The following is a 17,745-nucleotide window of genomic DNA, read 5'->3' on the forward strand; positions in this document are numbered from 1 at the left end:
AAAGCGTTTTCGTCTAAAATACTAACATCTACTTTTTTAGTGATTATTATTACAAACAAAATACTGTTTTTTTTAAAAACTACCACATCTATTCATTAAAAAACGAAAAACCACAAACATAACACTTAGCTAATAACACACCAACCAAAAAACGGCAAACCAAAAAAGAATGGATTTCATTTTTTTTTATTTTTTTTAATAGTGTTTATGTTCTACACGGTTCAGTAAAAAAAGATGAGGAAAAAGAAATAAATGACTCATTACTTCCATTTCAAATTCCAATTACAATTTATTTCGGTTACCAATTAAGTAGTTAATTCGTTATTTTTTATTTTATAAAAAAAATCATGTTCAGCATGTAATTTGGTTCCCAGTTTTATATATTTTTTTAAAAAAAGCCGATTGGATTTTTTTTTTTTTTTTTTTTTTTTTTTGCATATTTGTTACTCTTTCCTAATTTATTAGTCAAACAAGTATATTCTAAAATTCGCATTCAATATGAAATCATGATTTTTTTTTTTTAATTAATAACGGCTGATACGTATATAAGCCAACTTTTTAATTTTCTTTAAAACGAAGTTCTAAAGGACAATCTGGACAATTTAAACGTTTTAAATTAGCTCATTTGCTACTAATCTTAAATATTCGCTCTGTGATCGCGAGATAAAGACAAATCAATAACTTCCATTTTAGATGTTCATTATATATACTCCAACGTCTTTGTCACCACGTTATTTAGATTCTAGTTCATTGCCCTATCACGGACATTTTTTTTGCTCAATTCTTTCTCAAAACTCTAGCAATTTGGGTACTTTCATAATTCCTTACGTGATATATATATATATATATATATATATATATATATATATATATATATATATATATATATATGCTTTTACGTTGTATATATGCTTTTACGTTATAAAGGAAGGTCTCCAAAGCCAACCGTTACCATGCGTGATCATAGAGAAATTTATCTGTTGTGGTTCATACAAATTGCATTGATAGCCATGCTATTACCGTGCGTGGTCACATATAGTATCTGTTAATGCGATTTCTCGGATAACATTTACGGGACACGTATTGGGGTGCGAGCTTGCGACGTGTCTCGATATTTTGATGTCAGGGTCACGTTTCCTCGGCTCTCAAAAGGATTTGTGTTTTTTGAGGAGCGAGTAGGGTGATTGGGGAGTGTGACCGTGCTCTTCGTGAGCTGCCTACGTACCCTACTCGCTCCTCAAAAAACACAAATCCTTTTGAGAGCCTTTAGAGAGTAAAGTAGATGCGGTGAAAACTTGATGAAGAAAAAAAAGACATGAAATAGGCATATAATTACATTAAGCAACCATGTTGAAGGTTATGCATGCATATATATATGATATTATTGACATAGCTTTGTTTAAAAAAAATGTTTTTTTTTAACTGACAGGTGTTTGGTAAACTGTTTATAAAACAGTTGTTGCTGATAACAAAAACTGATTAGCGTTTGGTAAACTGTTTATAAAACAGTTGTTGCTGATAACAAAAACTGCTGTAAAATAAATATATTATAGTAAAAAAACTAAAATAAACATGTTCTTAAAAAAAAAAAAAAAACTCTCTTCTGTCTCTTATGTATTATAGTAATTTGTATAGCAAATTTAAAAACACTTTTTTCAAAAGCTATAAATCCTAGCTTTTCTAATTCATTTACAAAATTTGAAATCGTTTTTGAAGTTTTTTTTTGTAAAAACAATCTTACCAAATACCAAATAAATAGGGTTTTTTAATATTAACCAAAACGCAGCCATTATTGATCTCTCTCTCTCTCCCAACTCTGTTTCTTGACTTATATATCCATATATCTGTGCATACTAACAAATTATCTGAGTAATGGAAGAAAAACAACAAAAGAGTATGATCGAGATAGTTGAAATCTCAAAGATCAACTCTCTAGACTCAAGCAATTCAAACACCAGTCCTGCTCTCACTTTCTTCGATATCCGGTGGCTCCGATTGCCACCTGTCCAGCGCCTCTTCTTCTACGAACTCTCCGTCTCCAAATCCTCGTTCCACTCCGACCTCCTTCCCCGCCTCAAACGATCCTTATCCCTCGCCCTCACGCTCTTCCCTTTCGCCGGAAACCTAATCTGGCCGGAGTCCCACGACGAGCCCTTCGTCGTCCGCAAAGACGGCGACGGCGTTTCCCTCGCCGTGGCCGAATCCAGAGGCGTCGATTTCCGCCTCGTCTCCGGGGGATTCAACGGTGAATTCGTTGAAGTCGAAGCGACCCATCCTCTTATCCCGACGCTAGCGGAGACCGGCGAGAGAGCCGAGCTCTTGTCTCTGCAAATCACATTGTTCCCTGACGCCGGGATTTGCATTGGAATCTCGAGTCACCACGCCTTTGCCGACGGAAAGACTTCGACGTCGTTCATGAGAGCCTGGGCTCATCTCTTCAGGTCACAAGATTTGCCGCCGGAGCTCAAACCGTTCTGCGACAAGACTGTAATAGAAGACCCATTGAAGCTGAAAGAAGCGTACGCGAAAGCTTGGAGAGATCTGGATCACGGTCCGAACAACAGAAGCCTCCTCAGCTGGAAGCTCAAACCAGCCCCGCCAGGTCACGTTCGGAGTACTTTCACATTGACCAGCGCAAACTTAGCAAAGCTGAGAGAAACCATTGGAAACAAACTCGGAGACGAAGATCGGAATAATATTCGCCTCTCAGCCTTTTGCCTTGCCTTCGCTTATTCCGTCGTCTGCGAAGCCGTGGCAAAAGGAATCGAATCCGGGGTGGTATTGCTGGTCATAAACTACGATTGCAGGTCCCGAATGAGCCCAGCTCTGCCGGAGAACTACTTCGGGAACTGCATTGGGACCCGAATCTGCGTTATTCAGGACCCGAAAACCCTGCGTAGCGAAGACGGCCTCGTTGTGGCCGTGAAGGCCATCGCGGAAGCTTTGGCAAGTCTTGACCGTGACGGAGCTCTGGCCGGCGCAGAGGGTTGGCCAGCCAGACTGATCGCAGGATTCACGGGTCCGAAAGACGGTAGTGTTAGAAGGTTTGGGGTTGCTGGGTCGAACCGGTTCGATGTATATGGGACCGATTTCGGGTGGGGAAGGCCAAGGAAAGTGGAGATGATTTCGGTGGAAACTACCGGAGCGTACGCGTTTTCGGACAGTCGTGACGAGCTCGGCGGGATCGAGATCGGGTTGGTTCGAGAAAGAAACGAAATGGAAGCTTTCGCTTCTCTCTTCGCTCGAGGTCTTATTGAGTGATTTATCATTAGTCTAATTTGAAAGCTGATGATCGTCCGACAGTACTTTATTTATTGTATTTTTTTTTCCTTTTCTTTCTAATAAGGATTGTCATCAAATTCATGATTGTGTTGCTTTATTTCCATTTTGTTTGTTACGTACGCTGTAGTTTATCATGCATATTTCATTACCACTACGTCTCTCCGCCGTGGAATGGAAATTAGGTCTGGGCATATAAATGTAAAAGTGAGACCCTTCATTATGCACCAGGTTTCGATTGTTCTTGAAAGAATAACCAGAAAAAAGGAAACGCGACAAGCACTTCAGCAAACGAACCACGCGTCTCGTAAAAAATAAAATAAATAAAGTATATCATTTCCGATTGAAGATGAGCAGAATATGATGAGAATTGAGTCAATGGCTTACGACAGTTTTATCGATGGTCTAACAAAGATAACATATCTTATTGTTGATCGCAAACAGTGGATCGTACTCAGCTATCCGAGCCCAAATAACATTAAATTTTGAATAAATTAGTATTCAATTATGATGTGGTTTAAGAACCCAATAAAGCAAAGCCAGAAATATATATTTTTTTAGTGGAGGCTGCTAAATATAAATTTATGACGTTATAGATGGATAACTAGTTTTAATTATCTATTTAAATAAATGATTATTTTTTTTATTATATATACTTAGCCTCAACTAGTTTTCATAATATAAAATTGTTGCAAAATAAATACTCTCATTATATCACATTTATCCAAGATATTGTTCTCATATATAAATTACCTTTCATCAATGGATGTCCCATTTATTTTTGGGTTGTGTGTTAACACCCATATCAAACTCTGAATTTTTTTTTATAAAGAAGACTTATTTACGAATAACACAACCAGAGAATACATCGTTCAAAATAAAAACTCTTGGAAAAGATCAGGAATATTAACTTATGGAAACAAAGACAAATCGTTGATGAAATTTGGACGCCCAAAGTCAGAAAAGTTCGACGAACATATAGGTAATTAAAGGGGAAACAAAATGGTTTAGGGCTTCTTCAATACGGGTTGGGTCGGTTTGACCCGCTGCTCCGTCAGTGATAACCGAAAACGTCCGACGATCTCCGACTGTTCGGTTTGGTGCAATCCGAAACTGATCGGGTCTGTGCGGGTCGAAGTTCGTCGGGTCAGCGGAGCGGATTGGAGTGCCGGTTTACTCGGTTCAGCGGGTTCGGGTCACAGCCCTACTCAAAACACTAGCCTTATAATAGTTGTAATATCAGGTAAAATAAATGCATATAAACAAGAGTAATGCTATTCATCCCTACTCACGATTTTGAACGACCCATTCACAATGCGACACGTGGCTGTTCAGTGCCACGTGTCGCATTGTGAATGGGTCGTTCAAAATCGTGAGTATGGTTGAAAATCATTTCCGTATAAACAAATCTATATATATATATATATATATATATATATATATATAATTACCTATAATTATATAGATAAAATATTTAAATATATTCACGATTTCTTAATTTCTAAATATACATTTTTTTTAGGAACAGGATAAATTTTATTAGCTCTCAAGGAGCAGAGATCAAATCGCCACTAAGGGGTTGTAGAATACATTTCTATAGCATGAGAAGCACCAGCTGTCACCATATCTATAGCACGTTTAGAGTCAGATTCCATTTCGCAGGAGTGGAAACTAAACCTCAAAGCCAGCAACATGCCTTCACGTATTGCATGCCTTCAAGTTTGTCAGCAACGTCAACATTGAATTTCCACATCTTCTTGAAAACTGAATTCATCTCAGATTTCCAATGCTCATGAATCACCTTGTTTATATAGGATCAAATCATCCACAACATAGTAAAAAGGAGGCCCATCTCGTAGAGCGAGTAAGACCCTTGTGGATAATATTCAAGAGTTGCGTATTCTGGTCTCGATGAAGCAAAGACTCGAACGGCGAGTTAACCCATGCTTCCTCAACAAATGGACAAAATAGCAGAGCGTGAACGGTAGTATCTTGTTGACAGCCGTAAACGATACGATGAGGGGATAAGGGAACGTGTTGTCTTTCCAGATTACCTCTCGTAGGGATTATATTCCGACAAGCACGCTACACATATAGACTCTGATCTTGGGCGGGGTATTTAACTTAGAGAATCTAGGCCACATGGAATTAGGCTCCTTTGAACACAACGCCAAGGATGCTGCAACATTTTCCATGGCTACACGATACTCACTTTTGACCGAGGAAATTCCTTTTTCATCCAAATGCCAAATAACCGAGTCCTCTCGGGGTTGGAAGGGATGGGAAAGCGAGATAATTACCTCAGCTTCAAAAGGTGGAAAAGCAGCTCGGACCTTAGCCACATCCCAATAAGGGCCGGCTCAACGAAATTTTGGGCCTTGGGCGATTGAAAAAAACGGGGCCTTTTACAATTATATTTAAATTAATTTAAAAATATAAAATAGAAAATAACAAGACCATTCAATTTAATTATTAAAAAAAACAAATAACAAAATAAAAAGGTAAGAAAATTACACAAAATCCACTTTTCTTGCTTTTCGAGATGCAAATTCAGAAATTAAATCCTCAAGTTTGTCTAGCAACTCTTTTTCGACTGATAAAATAATAAGCCCGCTAAGTCTTTCTTGGCACATGTATGATCTTAAATAAGACTTTATCAACTTCAACTTCGAAATACTTCTCTCTGCGAAAGCAACGGAAACAGGAATAGTCAACATTATTCTATAAGCAACATAAGCATTAGGAAAATAATTAATGTGCTTAATATAGTCAAGTATTTCCATCGAGTTACTATCATCTTTTTGAAAAACTTCCCTTAAAACTTGTAATTCAGAAAATAAATCCAAGCCATCTAGATCGGAATTTCCATCACACCTTAAAAAACATTCAAGATTTAAACAAAATTTTTTCAAAGTATCTTCATCTAAAAGCTTTAATTTTTTAAAGTTAAACAAAAAACCAAATAGATTTTGGAAATACTTGATATTGTTCAAATCTAGTTCTAAGAGAAGTTATCACTTGATCTACCATAAAAAGAAAATACTCAACCCTAAATAACTCCTTGGGAGATCTTATGTTATCATCAACATTATTTTCTTCAAATTGCTTTGTTCTACGAATAACTCTTTTCTCACGAAATATAGGATCTATATTCATATCAATTGCAATTTCTTTTGCCGAAGTCAAAGCAAATTCAAATCCTTTTTCACGATAATTTTCAAAAAATGAAACAAGACATTTTAGTTGATCTATAGCATCATCAATATGAATATCTTCACTTTGAAAGTTTTTGCTAACCGAATTGACAACAAACAAAATATCATACCAAAAAGTCATACCTAGCAAAAATTCAAAATCTTCCAATTCATATATTGCTAGACATTTAGATTCACTCTTTATTTTTGGATCTTTACTTGCTTCTTCCAACTCAAATAAAGCATCTCGAATTTTAGGAGCTTGAAATTTAATTGCTTTAACACTTTCTATACGTACGACTTTCCCAACGAGTTTGTGATAGTGACTTGACTGTAAGAGTAGATATATTATTTTTCAAAATTTTCCATCGTTTGGGAGAAGAAGCAAATAAAGTATAAATTCGTTGAAGAACTCCAAAAAAAAGATATGGCCCTAACGCAAGAGTTTGCAACATCACAAATTACTAGATTAAGACTATGACAACCACAAGGAGTATATAATGCTCTAGGATTTATATCTAATAATCTTTTTTGCACCCCTTGATTTTTTTCCTTTCATGTTAGATCCATTATCCTATCCTTGACCTCTAGCATCTTGTATATCAAACCCTAAACATTCAAGTTCTTTTACAAGCTCATCAAAAAGTCTCTTTTCGGAAGTGTCGTCAACATTCAAAAATCCCAAAAAAATATTCTTGAATCATAATAGGATTTCTAGAAATATCTACACACCTTAGGATCATAGTCATTTGTTCTTGATGGCTTACATCCGGAGTACAATCAAGAATAAAGAGTAGTATTTAGCTTCTTTTATTTTTTTTCAAAATTGTATTTTTCACCTCGTTTGCTAATAATTGAATCAATTCATTTTGAATATTATGTCCTAAGTAATGATTATGAATTTCACCATTTGAATACGACGGATATGCTCTTTCATGATTGGGTCAAATTCACTAATCATTTCAATTAAGCTCAAAAAATTTCCATTGTTCTCTAGATGAATTTTTTCGTTATTTCCACGAAATGCCAAATTATTTTTTGCTAGACTTTTCACAATGGCTATGATTCTTACCAAGACATTCTTCCAATGTTCTTGGACATCTTTGTCGATTGTTTTATTCTTAGACAAGCCTACCTCAAAATCAAACCAAGCACTCATATTAATCAAATGTTCATTGCTTGTCTCGTGACTCTTCAACTTGTAACTAAGGTGTTTCCAATCTCTAGTTCCTTCATATTCTAGTTGATTCATACATTGTTTGACACTAAATAGTATGCAACAAAAACAATACACTTTGTCAAAATCTTTAGAATAAACTAACCATCTCCTATCATGTTTCTCTCTATTTGACAAGTTTCTTACATAATGAGAAATCGCAAAGTGTCTAGAGTTTTCATCTTTGGGAAACTTTATATCACTTTCTCGTATTGGACCTTTTTCTATTACTAGAATTTTTGAATTACTATCTAATTTTTCTATCTTCCCGGATCGTAAATACGACTCACATGTCATCGTTATTTTCTTGATTTTCGTTATCATCTAATGTATTCTCATTTTTTTTGTGTATTTTCTACTATTGGATCATTGTTATCGCCTAGTACCTCTTCATTTATTCCTTCATTCGATTGTTTACTTGAATTTGCTTGATCTTTTTTATTGCATAAAACAAAATTTTCAATTGCTCCTTTTTGAGATTTAACAAAATTTTCTATTTTTTATTTTTTTTTGTTTTTTTTCATATCCCAATAGGTATTTCCTACTCGACATATCGACTAATACTAAATACTAATATATTGAAAAAAAAAAAACAACAAAGACAAGAAAAAAATAACAAAACATATAGAGAAAGCAAAATAATATAAAAAATAAAAAGAGTTAAAGAAAGATAAAACCCGAAAATAGCTTGATGGAAATAGCTTTATTCGTTATCTCTCTTTCTCTAATAAACCTGAAAATATATTATAATAATTAGTAAATAACAATACAATATTTAGTTAATAACAATAAGAAATAACTTGATGAAAATGCTCTTACTGAAAAACTTTGGTATGCAGGGTCTGTTGGTGTCAAATAAAGCCTTCTTTGAAGTTGAACTAGCTAGTTGTGTTGTTTGATTTGGAAATAATTTTTTTTTACAAACCGCATTAATTTTCTTCCAACTTCAATGATGTATATATAGGAAAGAATAAGTATAACGGTTAAAAAAAAAATGTTTGAGATTTCAATAATAATCCATTTAATAATATTAACGTTAGAAACAACAATTCAGGCTTGATAATCGCACCAAATAATTGCTTTGGGAAAAAAAATTATCGCATATGGCTGTTACTAATTATCGCACCAAATAATCGCATGTGCCTCTTATAATCGCAGTGGGCTTTTATTTGATTCAGAACAGCCCAAAAATGGGCTTTTGGGGTCCAAATTCGCACAGCCCATTATAGGTAGATTTTTTTTTAAGAGAGGCCTTCCTTGGGAGTGGGCCTTGTGCGTATGCCCCACTCGCCCTCCCCTTGGGCCGGCTCTGATCCCAAATGCCCAAAGCAGATAAGAGGTCGCTTACCTTGGAATTGGCTGGAAGTCGAATAGGGGATTGGATTTTGAAACTCATTGGAGACGGAAACCACCTATCCCCGTAAATAGATATTGAATTCCCCTAGCTGACTGTCCATCTCCACCCTTTGTCATGAATTTCTCTTCCCCGAAGTGTAAGAGCTACCGTGTTCGGGAATAGCATGAAAATAGAGACATTCCAGACTTGTTTGCTAGCAACGCTTGATTAAATTTCCGAAGTTTCCGAAATCCAAGAGCCCCGTCTTTCTTGGCACGACATAAATTATCCTATTCAGTCCAGTGAAGTTTATTTTCCTATCTTTCGTTCCCCACCAAATGCTAGCACACATCCCTTCAATTGAATCACAAATACCTATAGGAACTTTAAAAGTCCCCATGGTATAAGTAGGAATTGGCACAATTTTTTTTTCAGTGAAATGGCAAACTAGGAAAGTCACGTCATCTTTATGGCTATTTAACTAAGATTTACGATAAGTTGGCTATATAGTAATCTCAAACGTTTTAGTTGGGTAGTTACCTAATTTTTTGTTAAAAAATTGGGAATTTGGGGGTTAGAGTATTAGAGTCAACATCAATTAAAAGTCAATTAAAATAAGATTTATTGCACAGTTATCTACTTTATGGTATAATTTCGTCATTTAATTGAAAAAGAGGTACAAACTCGACATATTTGAAAATTAAATTTTAAACTCGACATTTCACTACAACAAATAGTATATGCCATTTTCCCAAAAAAAGAAAGAAGGTTTTTTTTTCAATTTTTCAAACAAAGAAAATCTGCACCTCTCTCCTTGTTAATAATTGCACAAAAAAAAAAACGCAATTCAATTAAAGAGATCCATTTAATTGTAATTGCGTAATTCAATTAGAGAAGCCATTTGAGAGAGAGAGAGAGAGAGAGAGAGAGAGAGAGAGAGAGAGAGAGTTATTTTTTTTATTTTATATATTTTTTAAATTATTAACTTTTAATATTTAAAAACAACAAAATTAATTAAAAATTTTCAAAATAATCAATGTTGACACGTGTATCAACACTCATGTCTTTAACGGCAGAGGTTGTAACGGAAGAACAAATTATTGACTTTGGGTACTATTCTCATAACTTTTGAAACAATAGGTACTTGAGTGTTACAACTCTTAAACATTGAGTTTTTGTGCCGCTATTTTCTCTAAATATTTATACAAAATTTATTACTATTGCCCATTTATACAAAATTTATTACTTTTGCCCATAAACAATTCGAGTATCATATCTATGTGTTACAAAATTTACATTACATAGCGCAACGAAACTAATAAGTCTTCCTTGTTGAAGCTGTAATGTTCGACCCGATTAACCCGCGAAAGACCCACGACCGAGACCAGATTGAGTCACGAAAGATTGTGACCTGATTGACCCCCGAACAAAAATCGGATAAACTGCGAGAAGTGGAGTGAACTTGAGATTCCAAGGAAACTCCTGTGGCCTCGATCATAGTGGTGGCGATTCACGGGCATGTAAGCTTGGCCACAACTATGAGCTCTGTCCGTGTCTCTTTTGATTTCCTCAGCGTAAAGAACGCACTTTTCCCACAAATCTCACACCTCAAACTCAGCTTTGTCACTGAAGCAAGATGAATTATGTCCAGAAGTGACACGAAGCTCCTCGTGCAATTTAGTTGATCGATGACCCACACATAAGTTTACACGCAGTTTGAGTCTTCTCAAGAGAAGTACCTCAAATAGTCAACATCGATTCCTGAAACGACAAATGTTTTTCCATCACGGTCCGCCGCTGTGCAACAAAAATCATAGAGGCCCTCGAAGAATTGAGTTTCGTTGATGTTGATCACCTATATCTGTTGCAGAAAGAAAGCTGTGCAGAAATTACACGGCGAACTCAAGAGCTGCGACGCCTTATTCGAATCATATGCCAAGCCATATCAGATTGTTACGAGAATTACTTTATAATGTTTAGGCGACATGTGGGACGATGTTCATACCTGGGAGTAACCATTAGAGTCAACTTTGTCTGAATGATGGAAGATCTTCCAGAGCCCAGCACGGATAAGAACTCGCTCCATAATTCAGTTTAGAAATTCAGGTGGTGAATCAGACATCGGATAAGAATTTGAAGCAAATACAACTTTTACCGATATGGTAATAACACATACTTAACTTGCTCTAATTGTCGCATTGTCTAGGACCAAGCAAATTTTTCTACAAGACATCATAACGCCATAATAATAACATATTTCAAGTTTCTCTCTGCCTCTGACTCAATCTCTATTCTCTATACTCTGACCACACATTAATATGATCCATTACAACGAGACGATCATAAACATAAAAAATATTTCAATGATGGCGTGGTCACAAAGGTATAATGATAAGATCAGGAAGATTCTGACCTCAGGGTTGATTGGTGACCTCAAGGACCAATCCGTACCTTGTGTCCTTTCTTTGTTTCTGTTTTTTTTTTTTTTTTTTTTTCCGTACCTCAGACCCAATCATTTGCTTTGAAATATAATTTTACTATATCGATTTCAAAGGAAGCATGTGTGACTGTACGTAAATGTGATGTACAATCTATTATTTGCGTAAACGAATGTTTCTTGATCAATATCTTTTGGAAAGCCATGGAAAACCCTGATGAAACTCAGAATGAGCCTCGATTTACATGCGAAAGACCCATGATCGAGCTCGGATTGACCAGCAATGGACCCAGTACCGAGCCCTGACTGACCTGCGATGGACCCCCGAACAAAAATCCACCACTCAGCTATTATCCAATGACCCTAACCCGAGTCACGCCTCAGGGGTGGCTGAGAATTCCATACTTATTTCTGGCCTGAATGTAAGAAGTTTTCAATAACTGACGCAACAGATAGGGAAAAAAAAAAATTGTGCCAATAATACAAAGTTAACCTTATCGTTTTTGTCATCCCCGTTTCAAAGATATGGCACCTTTTTAAAAAAAATTGCCCCTGCATTTAAATAGCTAACCAAATAAGACCTGTGAACTTTGTAATTTCATTCCTCGTAATTAAATCGTTGACATTGTATTATTCCAACTATTCAACAAACCAAAAATTTGTCCCATTTTACAAGAGGACATTGGTGCAAAGACTATTGTATACACAGGTGATCAGTATTTCTTGAAATAAATATATAAAATCCTAGCTCCATATTGGTTGAGAGATATGGTGCTCGTGCTCAATTTCTAATAGAAACCTTTTTTTTAACAAGGTAAAAACAAATGACACATGAACATAACCGTGATCGAGGCTCTGATAGTTATAACTCAAATGAACAAACCCTGATAGTTATGACATCTTCCAGAGAACATAGAAAAGTTACAAGTGTTTGCACCCAATAAACGTGCATTTTGAGTGCACACACACGGAAAAAAAAAAAAAAAAATCGAGAATCTCTGCCTAATCAGTTATCACTATGCATCTTCCCGTCTCAGTTATGGAAGCACTCGAGTCTGCGGGTGTTGGTGTAACAAACAGCTCGCTTTCTGAGTTCAAAATAAAAATGTTGGTGTAGCATGGGAGAGCAACCAAGTTAAATAGTCCATGCCCAATCTCATCACACACTATGAGCATTACCTCACACGAGTTTCTCGAATCCAGATCCTCGGTCCATCTTCGGCGTCACCCTTCCTGTCTCCTCCAATAAAAATTCGACACATCATTGGCTCTTTTTAGTTCAACTCCTCTGTTTCTTCATACCTCACTCCGTTAGTAACATTTTTGGCGTTTCATCACCCCCACATAAAATTTCCCAGACTTGAAAAAAATTCCTCTTCGTACAGTTCTTCTAGAATGCTGCTCATTCCTCCTCGCGCGGACGCTTCCTATCACTGATCTCGCTGTCGAGGCCGTGGATCAGATTCATATCCTTCAAGTCCTTGGCGCGCAAGATGTGGACCCCACACTTTGTTGGAGGGAAATCTACGGAAAATTCTTTCAGCCAGAACCTGAAGGAGGCCTCGACGGCGCGGCCATGGAGGTGACTGTAGTCAAAGTGCTTGTACCACATCACCACATTTCCCCCAAAAGAACCTTCCAACGCATTCCCGGGTTTCAATGCCGAAAAAACAGCGGTCGTTTCGGGGCAAGCCTTGTCTTTTACTTTGAACTCGATTTTGCAATGAACATTTATAAAATAGCCCTTGCAGTGAAAGACGGTGCACAATGCAAATCCCATTATGCCCTCGCCGCGCCAGTCCCCTGGGAGCGGAACCGTCACCGAAATCGACTCGGTTGTCGAGTGTTGAGAGAGGAGAGAGGTTTTGCCATGATCGTTGGGCTATTGTCTGTTGAGAGAGACAAGAAAGAGGTTTGTCATCAGCGCAATAATATTTGGCGGTGGCTCGGGTGACGAACTTTGCAGAGTCATTGCAGATGAGATCTCAGAAGAAGAAGAAGAAGATAAGAGAGTTGAGAATTACGTGGATAACTACTTATTTCATGCAATCCATATTCAACCCCTACAACGGAATGGAGAAAAAAGTTAGACTGGAAAAAATAGCAAATTTTGTAGTGATTTTCTAATTTCATCTCTTGAACCAAATTAATTATAATAAAGTTTTAAGACATAATTAAAATTAAAAAATTAAGGATTAAATAAAAGTTAAAGACTGGAAAAAAGAGCAAATTGGGTATAGTTCACATCTCTCCATCCTGAAACTTATAATTTATAGTTTCACTTTCATCCAAGGTTTTAAATGAATCAAGTACTTATCACTCATTCAATGTGAAGTATATATTATCATGAGTATCATAAATTTGTATATAGGCATATGGTTGATTTAGACAATACGTAAAAATTCTAGCCTAACTATCAATTAGTTAAGTAAATAGTTCAAACTAATACAAGTCACACACCGTATGTTATGAGATAATTAGACATGAGTTGAGCTATATCTTAATATTTGAACAATTGAACTATGGTTTACTCAAGAGTAGTCATTGGCTATTTAATATCAATTCTCCATATATGAATATATATAGTTTTTATTGTAAGCCTTTAATACTAGTTACACATTAGGATAGTGATTTAGCTAATCACAGGATCCTTCCATTTTTTGTCCCACTTGAGATGTTTGGATTGCAAATCAGCCTATATTAGTAAGTTTTTTAAAAACTCGCCAACAAGGCTTAGGTGACATTTATTTTGAAATAGAGATTATAGCTTTTATCCCTTATCAAAAAATACGTTAAAACCCAAAAACATCTACGTTGAGTGACATTACTTCGTGCCTATGAGGTCCCATTATGTGTGAGGATATTGGTTCGATCATTCGACATAACGATTTGTTTTTATTATTCAATCTTTATAATATTTCTTTATAATGTGAGTTTTAATCAAATATATTAATTGTATGAATAAAAATTTGAATACGGCCAGTTCTTTTTAACAAAAAAAATATCATAAGATTCAATATCAGTTATACGTTTTAACATTTAACTTTTATATTCCATAGTTCTATAGGAAGTAATAATTTCGTATATGTAATCGTTGTTGATCATTAAAATTATGGTATATGAAACATAATATGTGTAAATTGTATTCTTCTGTAGGATTCACTATTCACTCAAATTAATCGTTCTTTATAATGGCTACAAAGTTATCCGTTGTACAATATGTTTGTATGTATGCACAATATTCTTTTGACCAAAATTAACCACTATAAATCTTTATAAACATATAAAATTGGCTACGCGCGCATATAAAATTGGCTACGCGCACAGTTCCTTTTATGTTTTAAAATGATGATTAGAAGAAGAAGAGAGAGAGAGAGAGAGAGAGAGAGAGAGAGAGAGAGAGAGAGAGAGAGAGAGAGAGAGAGAGAGAGAGAGAGAGAGAGAGAATATTAAAATAACTAATTGCTTAAACATGAGATAAATCATTTGATTTTTTTTATTATTAATTAATTGGTTTTTTGTAATTCGTTTAGTTTGTTTTTTTTTTCAATTACTTGAAAACCATGAGCTAGGGCCTAGAGGCGCCATAAAAGTATTAATAACTTGTTTATTTTCATTAATAGCTAGATTGTAAAATCAACCAAATGTTCATTGATTTGCAATATCAATGTTTGCTAATGGTTATTTGGCTATAGACGCCATTTATTTTTTTGATAAAAAATATATAAGATTTCTGGTGAAAACCAAGCAACGTTTTTAAACTAAATTTTATGTGAAAAAACAGTTTAAAATTGTTAACCTTTAAATGAAGTTCAAATGTCCGTGTATAGTAAATGGTGGATAGAAAACTATATAAACTTACTATTATTGAAACAGCTAAATGACTAATACTTTTATTTGTGTTTTTTAATCTCTCTCATATTCATTTTTAAGAGATTAATACTCATTTAAAGAGTGGCTCTAATAACAACCGCTTGAGTGCCGATCAATTTTAATTACAATTACATTGAATGAAAATTAAAATATATAATTGATACACATTTATAGCTTTTGAAGTTCATGTAAATTCCCCTGCAAAAAAAAAAAAAAAAGTTCTAGTAAATGAAAAGGCCAATTTTCTTTTTTCACGGCCGCACAATGAAATGCCTCTTCTTCTTCTTCCATTACCTACCCTTTCAATTAAATGCTGGTTTTAAATCAAATGATCGCTTCTGATGACTAAAATATTATTGATATCCAGTTAGAAGCAAAATGCGTACAAAACTACCAATGTAAACTTTAGATGAACATGATTTCATAACTACCATACATATCCATTGCAACGGCGCCTATTTTTTACAATAAAATCCTCAAAAAAGAAACACACGTCTTCTTCCATGATAGCTTCCATGATAATTGTTGGAAAAACGACCCCTAAAACCAAACCAGAACGTCAATTTGAAATGCACGAAATACCTTAAGACACAAGCAATCAGAAAAAAACAAATTACAATTAAGCGAGAAAAGACACAACCAGATTTCATCCTGGTTCAGATCCAACTCGGATCCTAATCCAGTCAGGGATGAGATTTCCCTATTTGCTTCCACTATATTCAATCGGAGGTTACAAGAAGATCACTCGATCGCCGTCGAGACAAACACTCTAGATCGCCAAGCCCTTGCTTGCGATTCTCTGTTTTTCTCTCTCTCTCTTCTCTCAGAATCTCATGAATACAAACTGAATAAAAGACTTGACTAACGCAAGTGATTACAAGAGGTTATAAAGCATGAGACAGCGGTGACGTGTTGCACAAGCTACCTCGGGTTGTTATAACTAACTCGATGCCGATGTTGATGTGTCCTTGCTGATGTGGCATTACACTCATCTTCACAATAATATTAAGATATAGACATTTCTTCCCCATATATCATTCCCTATACAAACACTTTATCAATATTCCATGAAAGCCCTTCGCACGCCAAACAAAAAAAAAAGGAAAAAAAAACATCACAAATTTCATACAAAAGCAAAACAAAAAAGGGTTTAGAACTCGAGAAGATTTGTGGACGAAAACGAGTCTTGGGACAAAAGCGAGTTGAGGTCTTCGTCATTGTCATCTCTATTAACGGCTATTGTATTATTGTCTTCATAAGCTACACATTTAAAACCAGACTCGCACTGAAGAGTTCTTCTCTTCTTGTAATTGGCTTTAAAGCAAGCTTGCCTCAGCCTCTTCATCGTACTGTTCAACTGTACGTCTGGGATCTCCTCAACCAGCCTCTTTTCCTTTTCCAATAAATTTATCGCATTCTTTATCTTCAAATCACTCCCGCCACATTCCTCATCGTTTCCCAGTTCCTGATCAAAACCAAACACATATAAGCACAATAGATATTTTCCCTAATATATACTACTAAACTGAATTCAGACGCACCTTAACGTTTTTTTATAAGTGTTTGGAGGCTCATAAGTTTTCTGTGTGGCCAACTGCTTATACCTATTTCCCTACACCTTTTCTGGAGAAGAGTGAGTCCAACATTTAGCTCTATTGTAATTGAACGCAGCATTGGACACGTGTAATTGAAGTTAGTTGCTTAGAATGCAGCTCGCTCAGTTCGGCAGCTCGCTCAGTAACGCAGCGTTGGACACGTGTAAGTCTAGGAAGCTTAGCGGCTAAAAACTGGTTTAGCAGTTTTTTACGCAGGTGACCATTGGATCATATCCAACGGTGACTTGGTTACTAAGCTTTCTCCAAATGTCTATTTATAGCGTTTGGATGGTCTGTGTTATAGTTAGTACGTTTTATTCTGAGTCTGAATTAGAGAGAGAAAGAGAGAATTAGAGAGAAAATCGAGTTGATCTCAGAAACTCGATTTGGGGGATAATTCTAGGGTTTCTTTGCTCGTTTTTCATTTTCTCAGTTGTAATCCGTATTGCCGTTGATAGTAGTGATCGGAAGCTGGATTAGGTCGTTAGTTACTGAACTAGGGTAAAAACTTCGTGTCTTCTTCTCTTATTTCTTCTGACGACGTCGACGAGCTCGTTTCCTGGTTTTCCGGTGATTGTGGTATCTCGGTTTCGAGGACTCAATCCGGGAATTGGCGTAACAAGCTCTTTCGCAGCTTTTGTTATGGGCATGTAATAGTAACGAGAGAGAAGTTCTAGGGTCAATAACTTTGAGGCACCACCACAGTTATTATTACTACTATCGCTGCTTCTTTCTTTCGAGGACGATAATATTCGACTCCTCTTCTTGTTGTTATAATTCTTCTGAACGCTCTCATTAACTCTCTCATCTTTCAT

At 35.8% G+C, this 17,745-nt stretch overlaps 2 protein-coding genes across 2 annotated transcripts; one reads left to right on the forward strand and one right to left on the reverse strand.

Moving 5' to 3' along the window:
* Window positions 1-1,872: 1,872 nt before the first annotated feature.
* On the forward strand, window positions 1,873-5,631 carry LOC149384253 (phenolic glucoside malonyltransferase 1-like). Its single transcript, XM_089628009.1, has 3 exons — window positions 1,873-3,198; window positions 4,291-4,522; window positions 5,408-5,631. The coding sequence occupies exons 1-3, from the start codon at window positions 1,873-1,875 to the stop codon at window positions 5,629-5,631; spliced, it is 1,782 nt and encodes a 593-aa protein (XP_089484135.1).
* A 10,854-nt stretch (window positions 5,632-16,485) lies between these two features.
* LOC149384254 (protein RKD1-like) lies at window positions 16,486-17,745 on the reverse strand. Its single transcript, XM_089628010.1, has 2 exons — window positions 17,440-17,745; window positions 16,486-16,800 (listed from the first exon to the last, which is right to left on the reverse strand). Exons 1-2 carry the CDS (start codon window positions 17,743-17,745, stop codon window positions 16,486-16,488), a joined length of 621 nt encoding a protein of 206 aa, XP_089484136.1.

The sequence above is a fragment of the Urtica dioica genome, chromosome 10 (assembly GCF_054948205.1).
Source record: "Urtica dioica subsp. dioica isolate 48M chromosome 10, U.dioica_male_clone48M_v1_H2, whole genome shotgun sequence".
Taxonomy (NCBI): domain Eukaryota; kingdom Viridiplantae; phylum Streptophyta; class Magnoliopsida; order Rosales; family Urticaceae; genus Urtica; species Urtica dioica.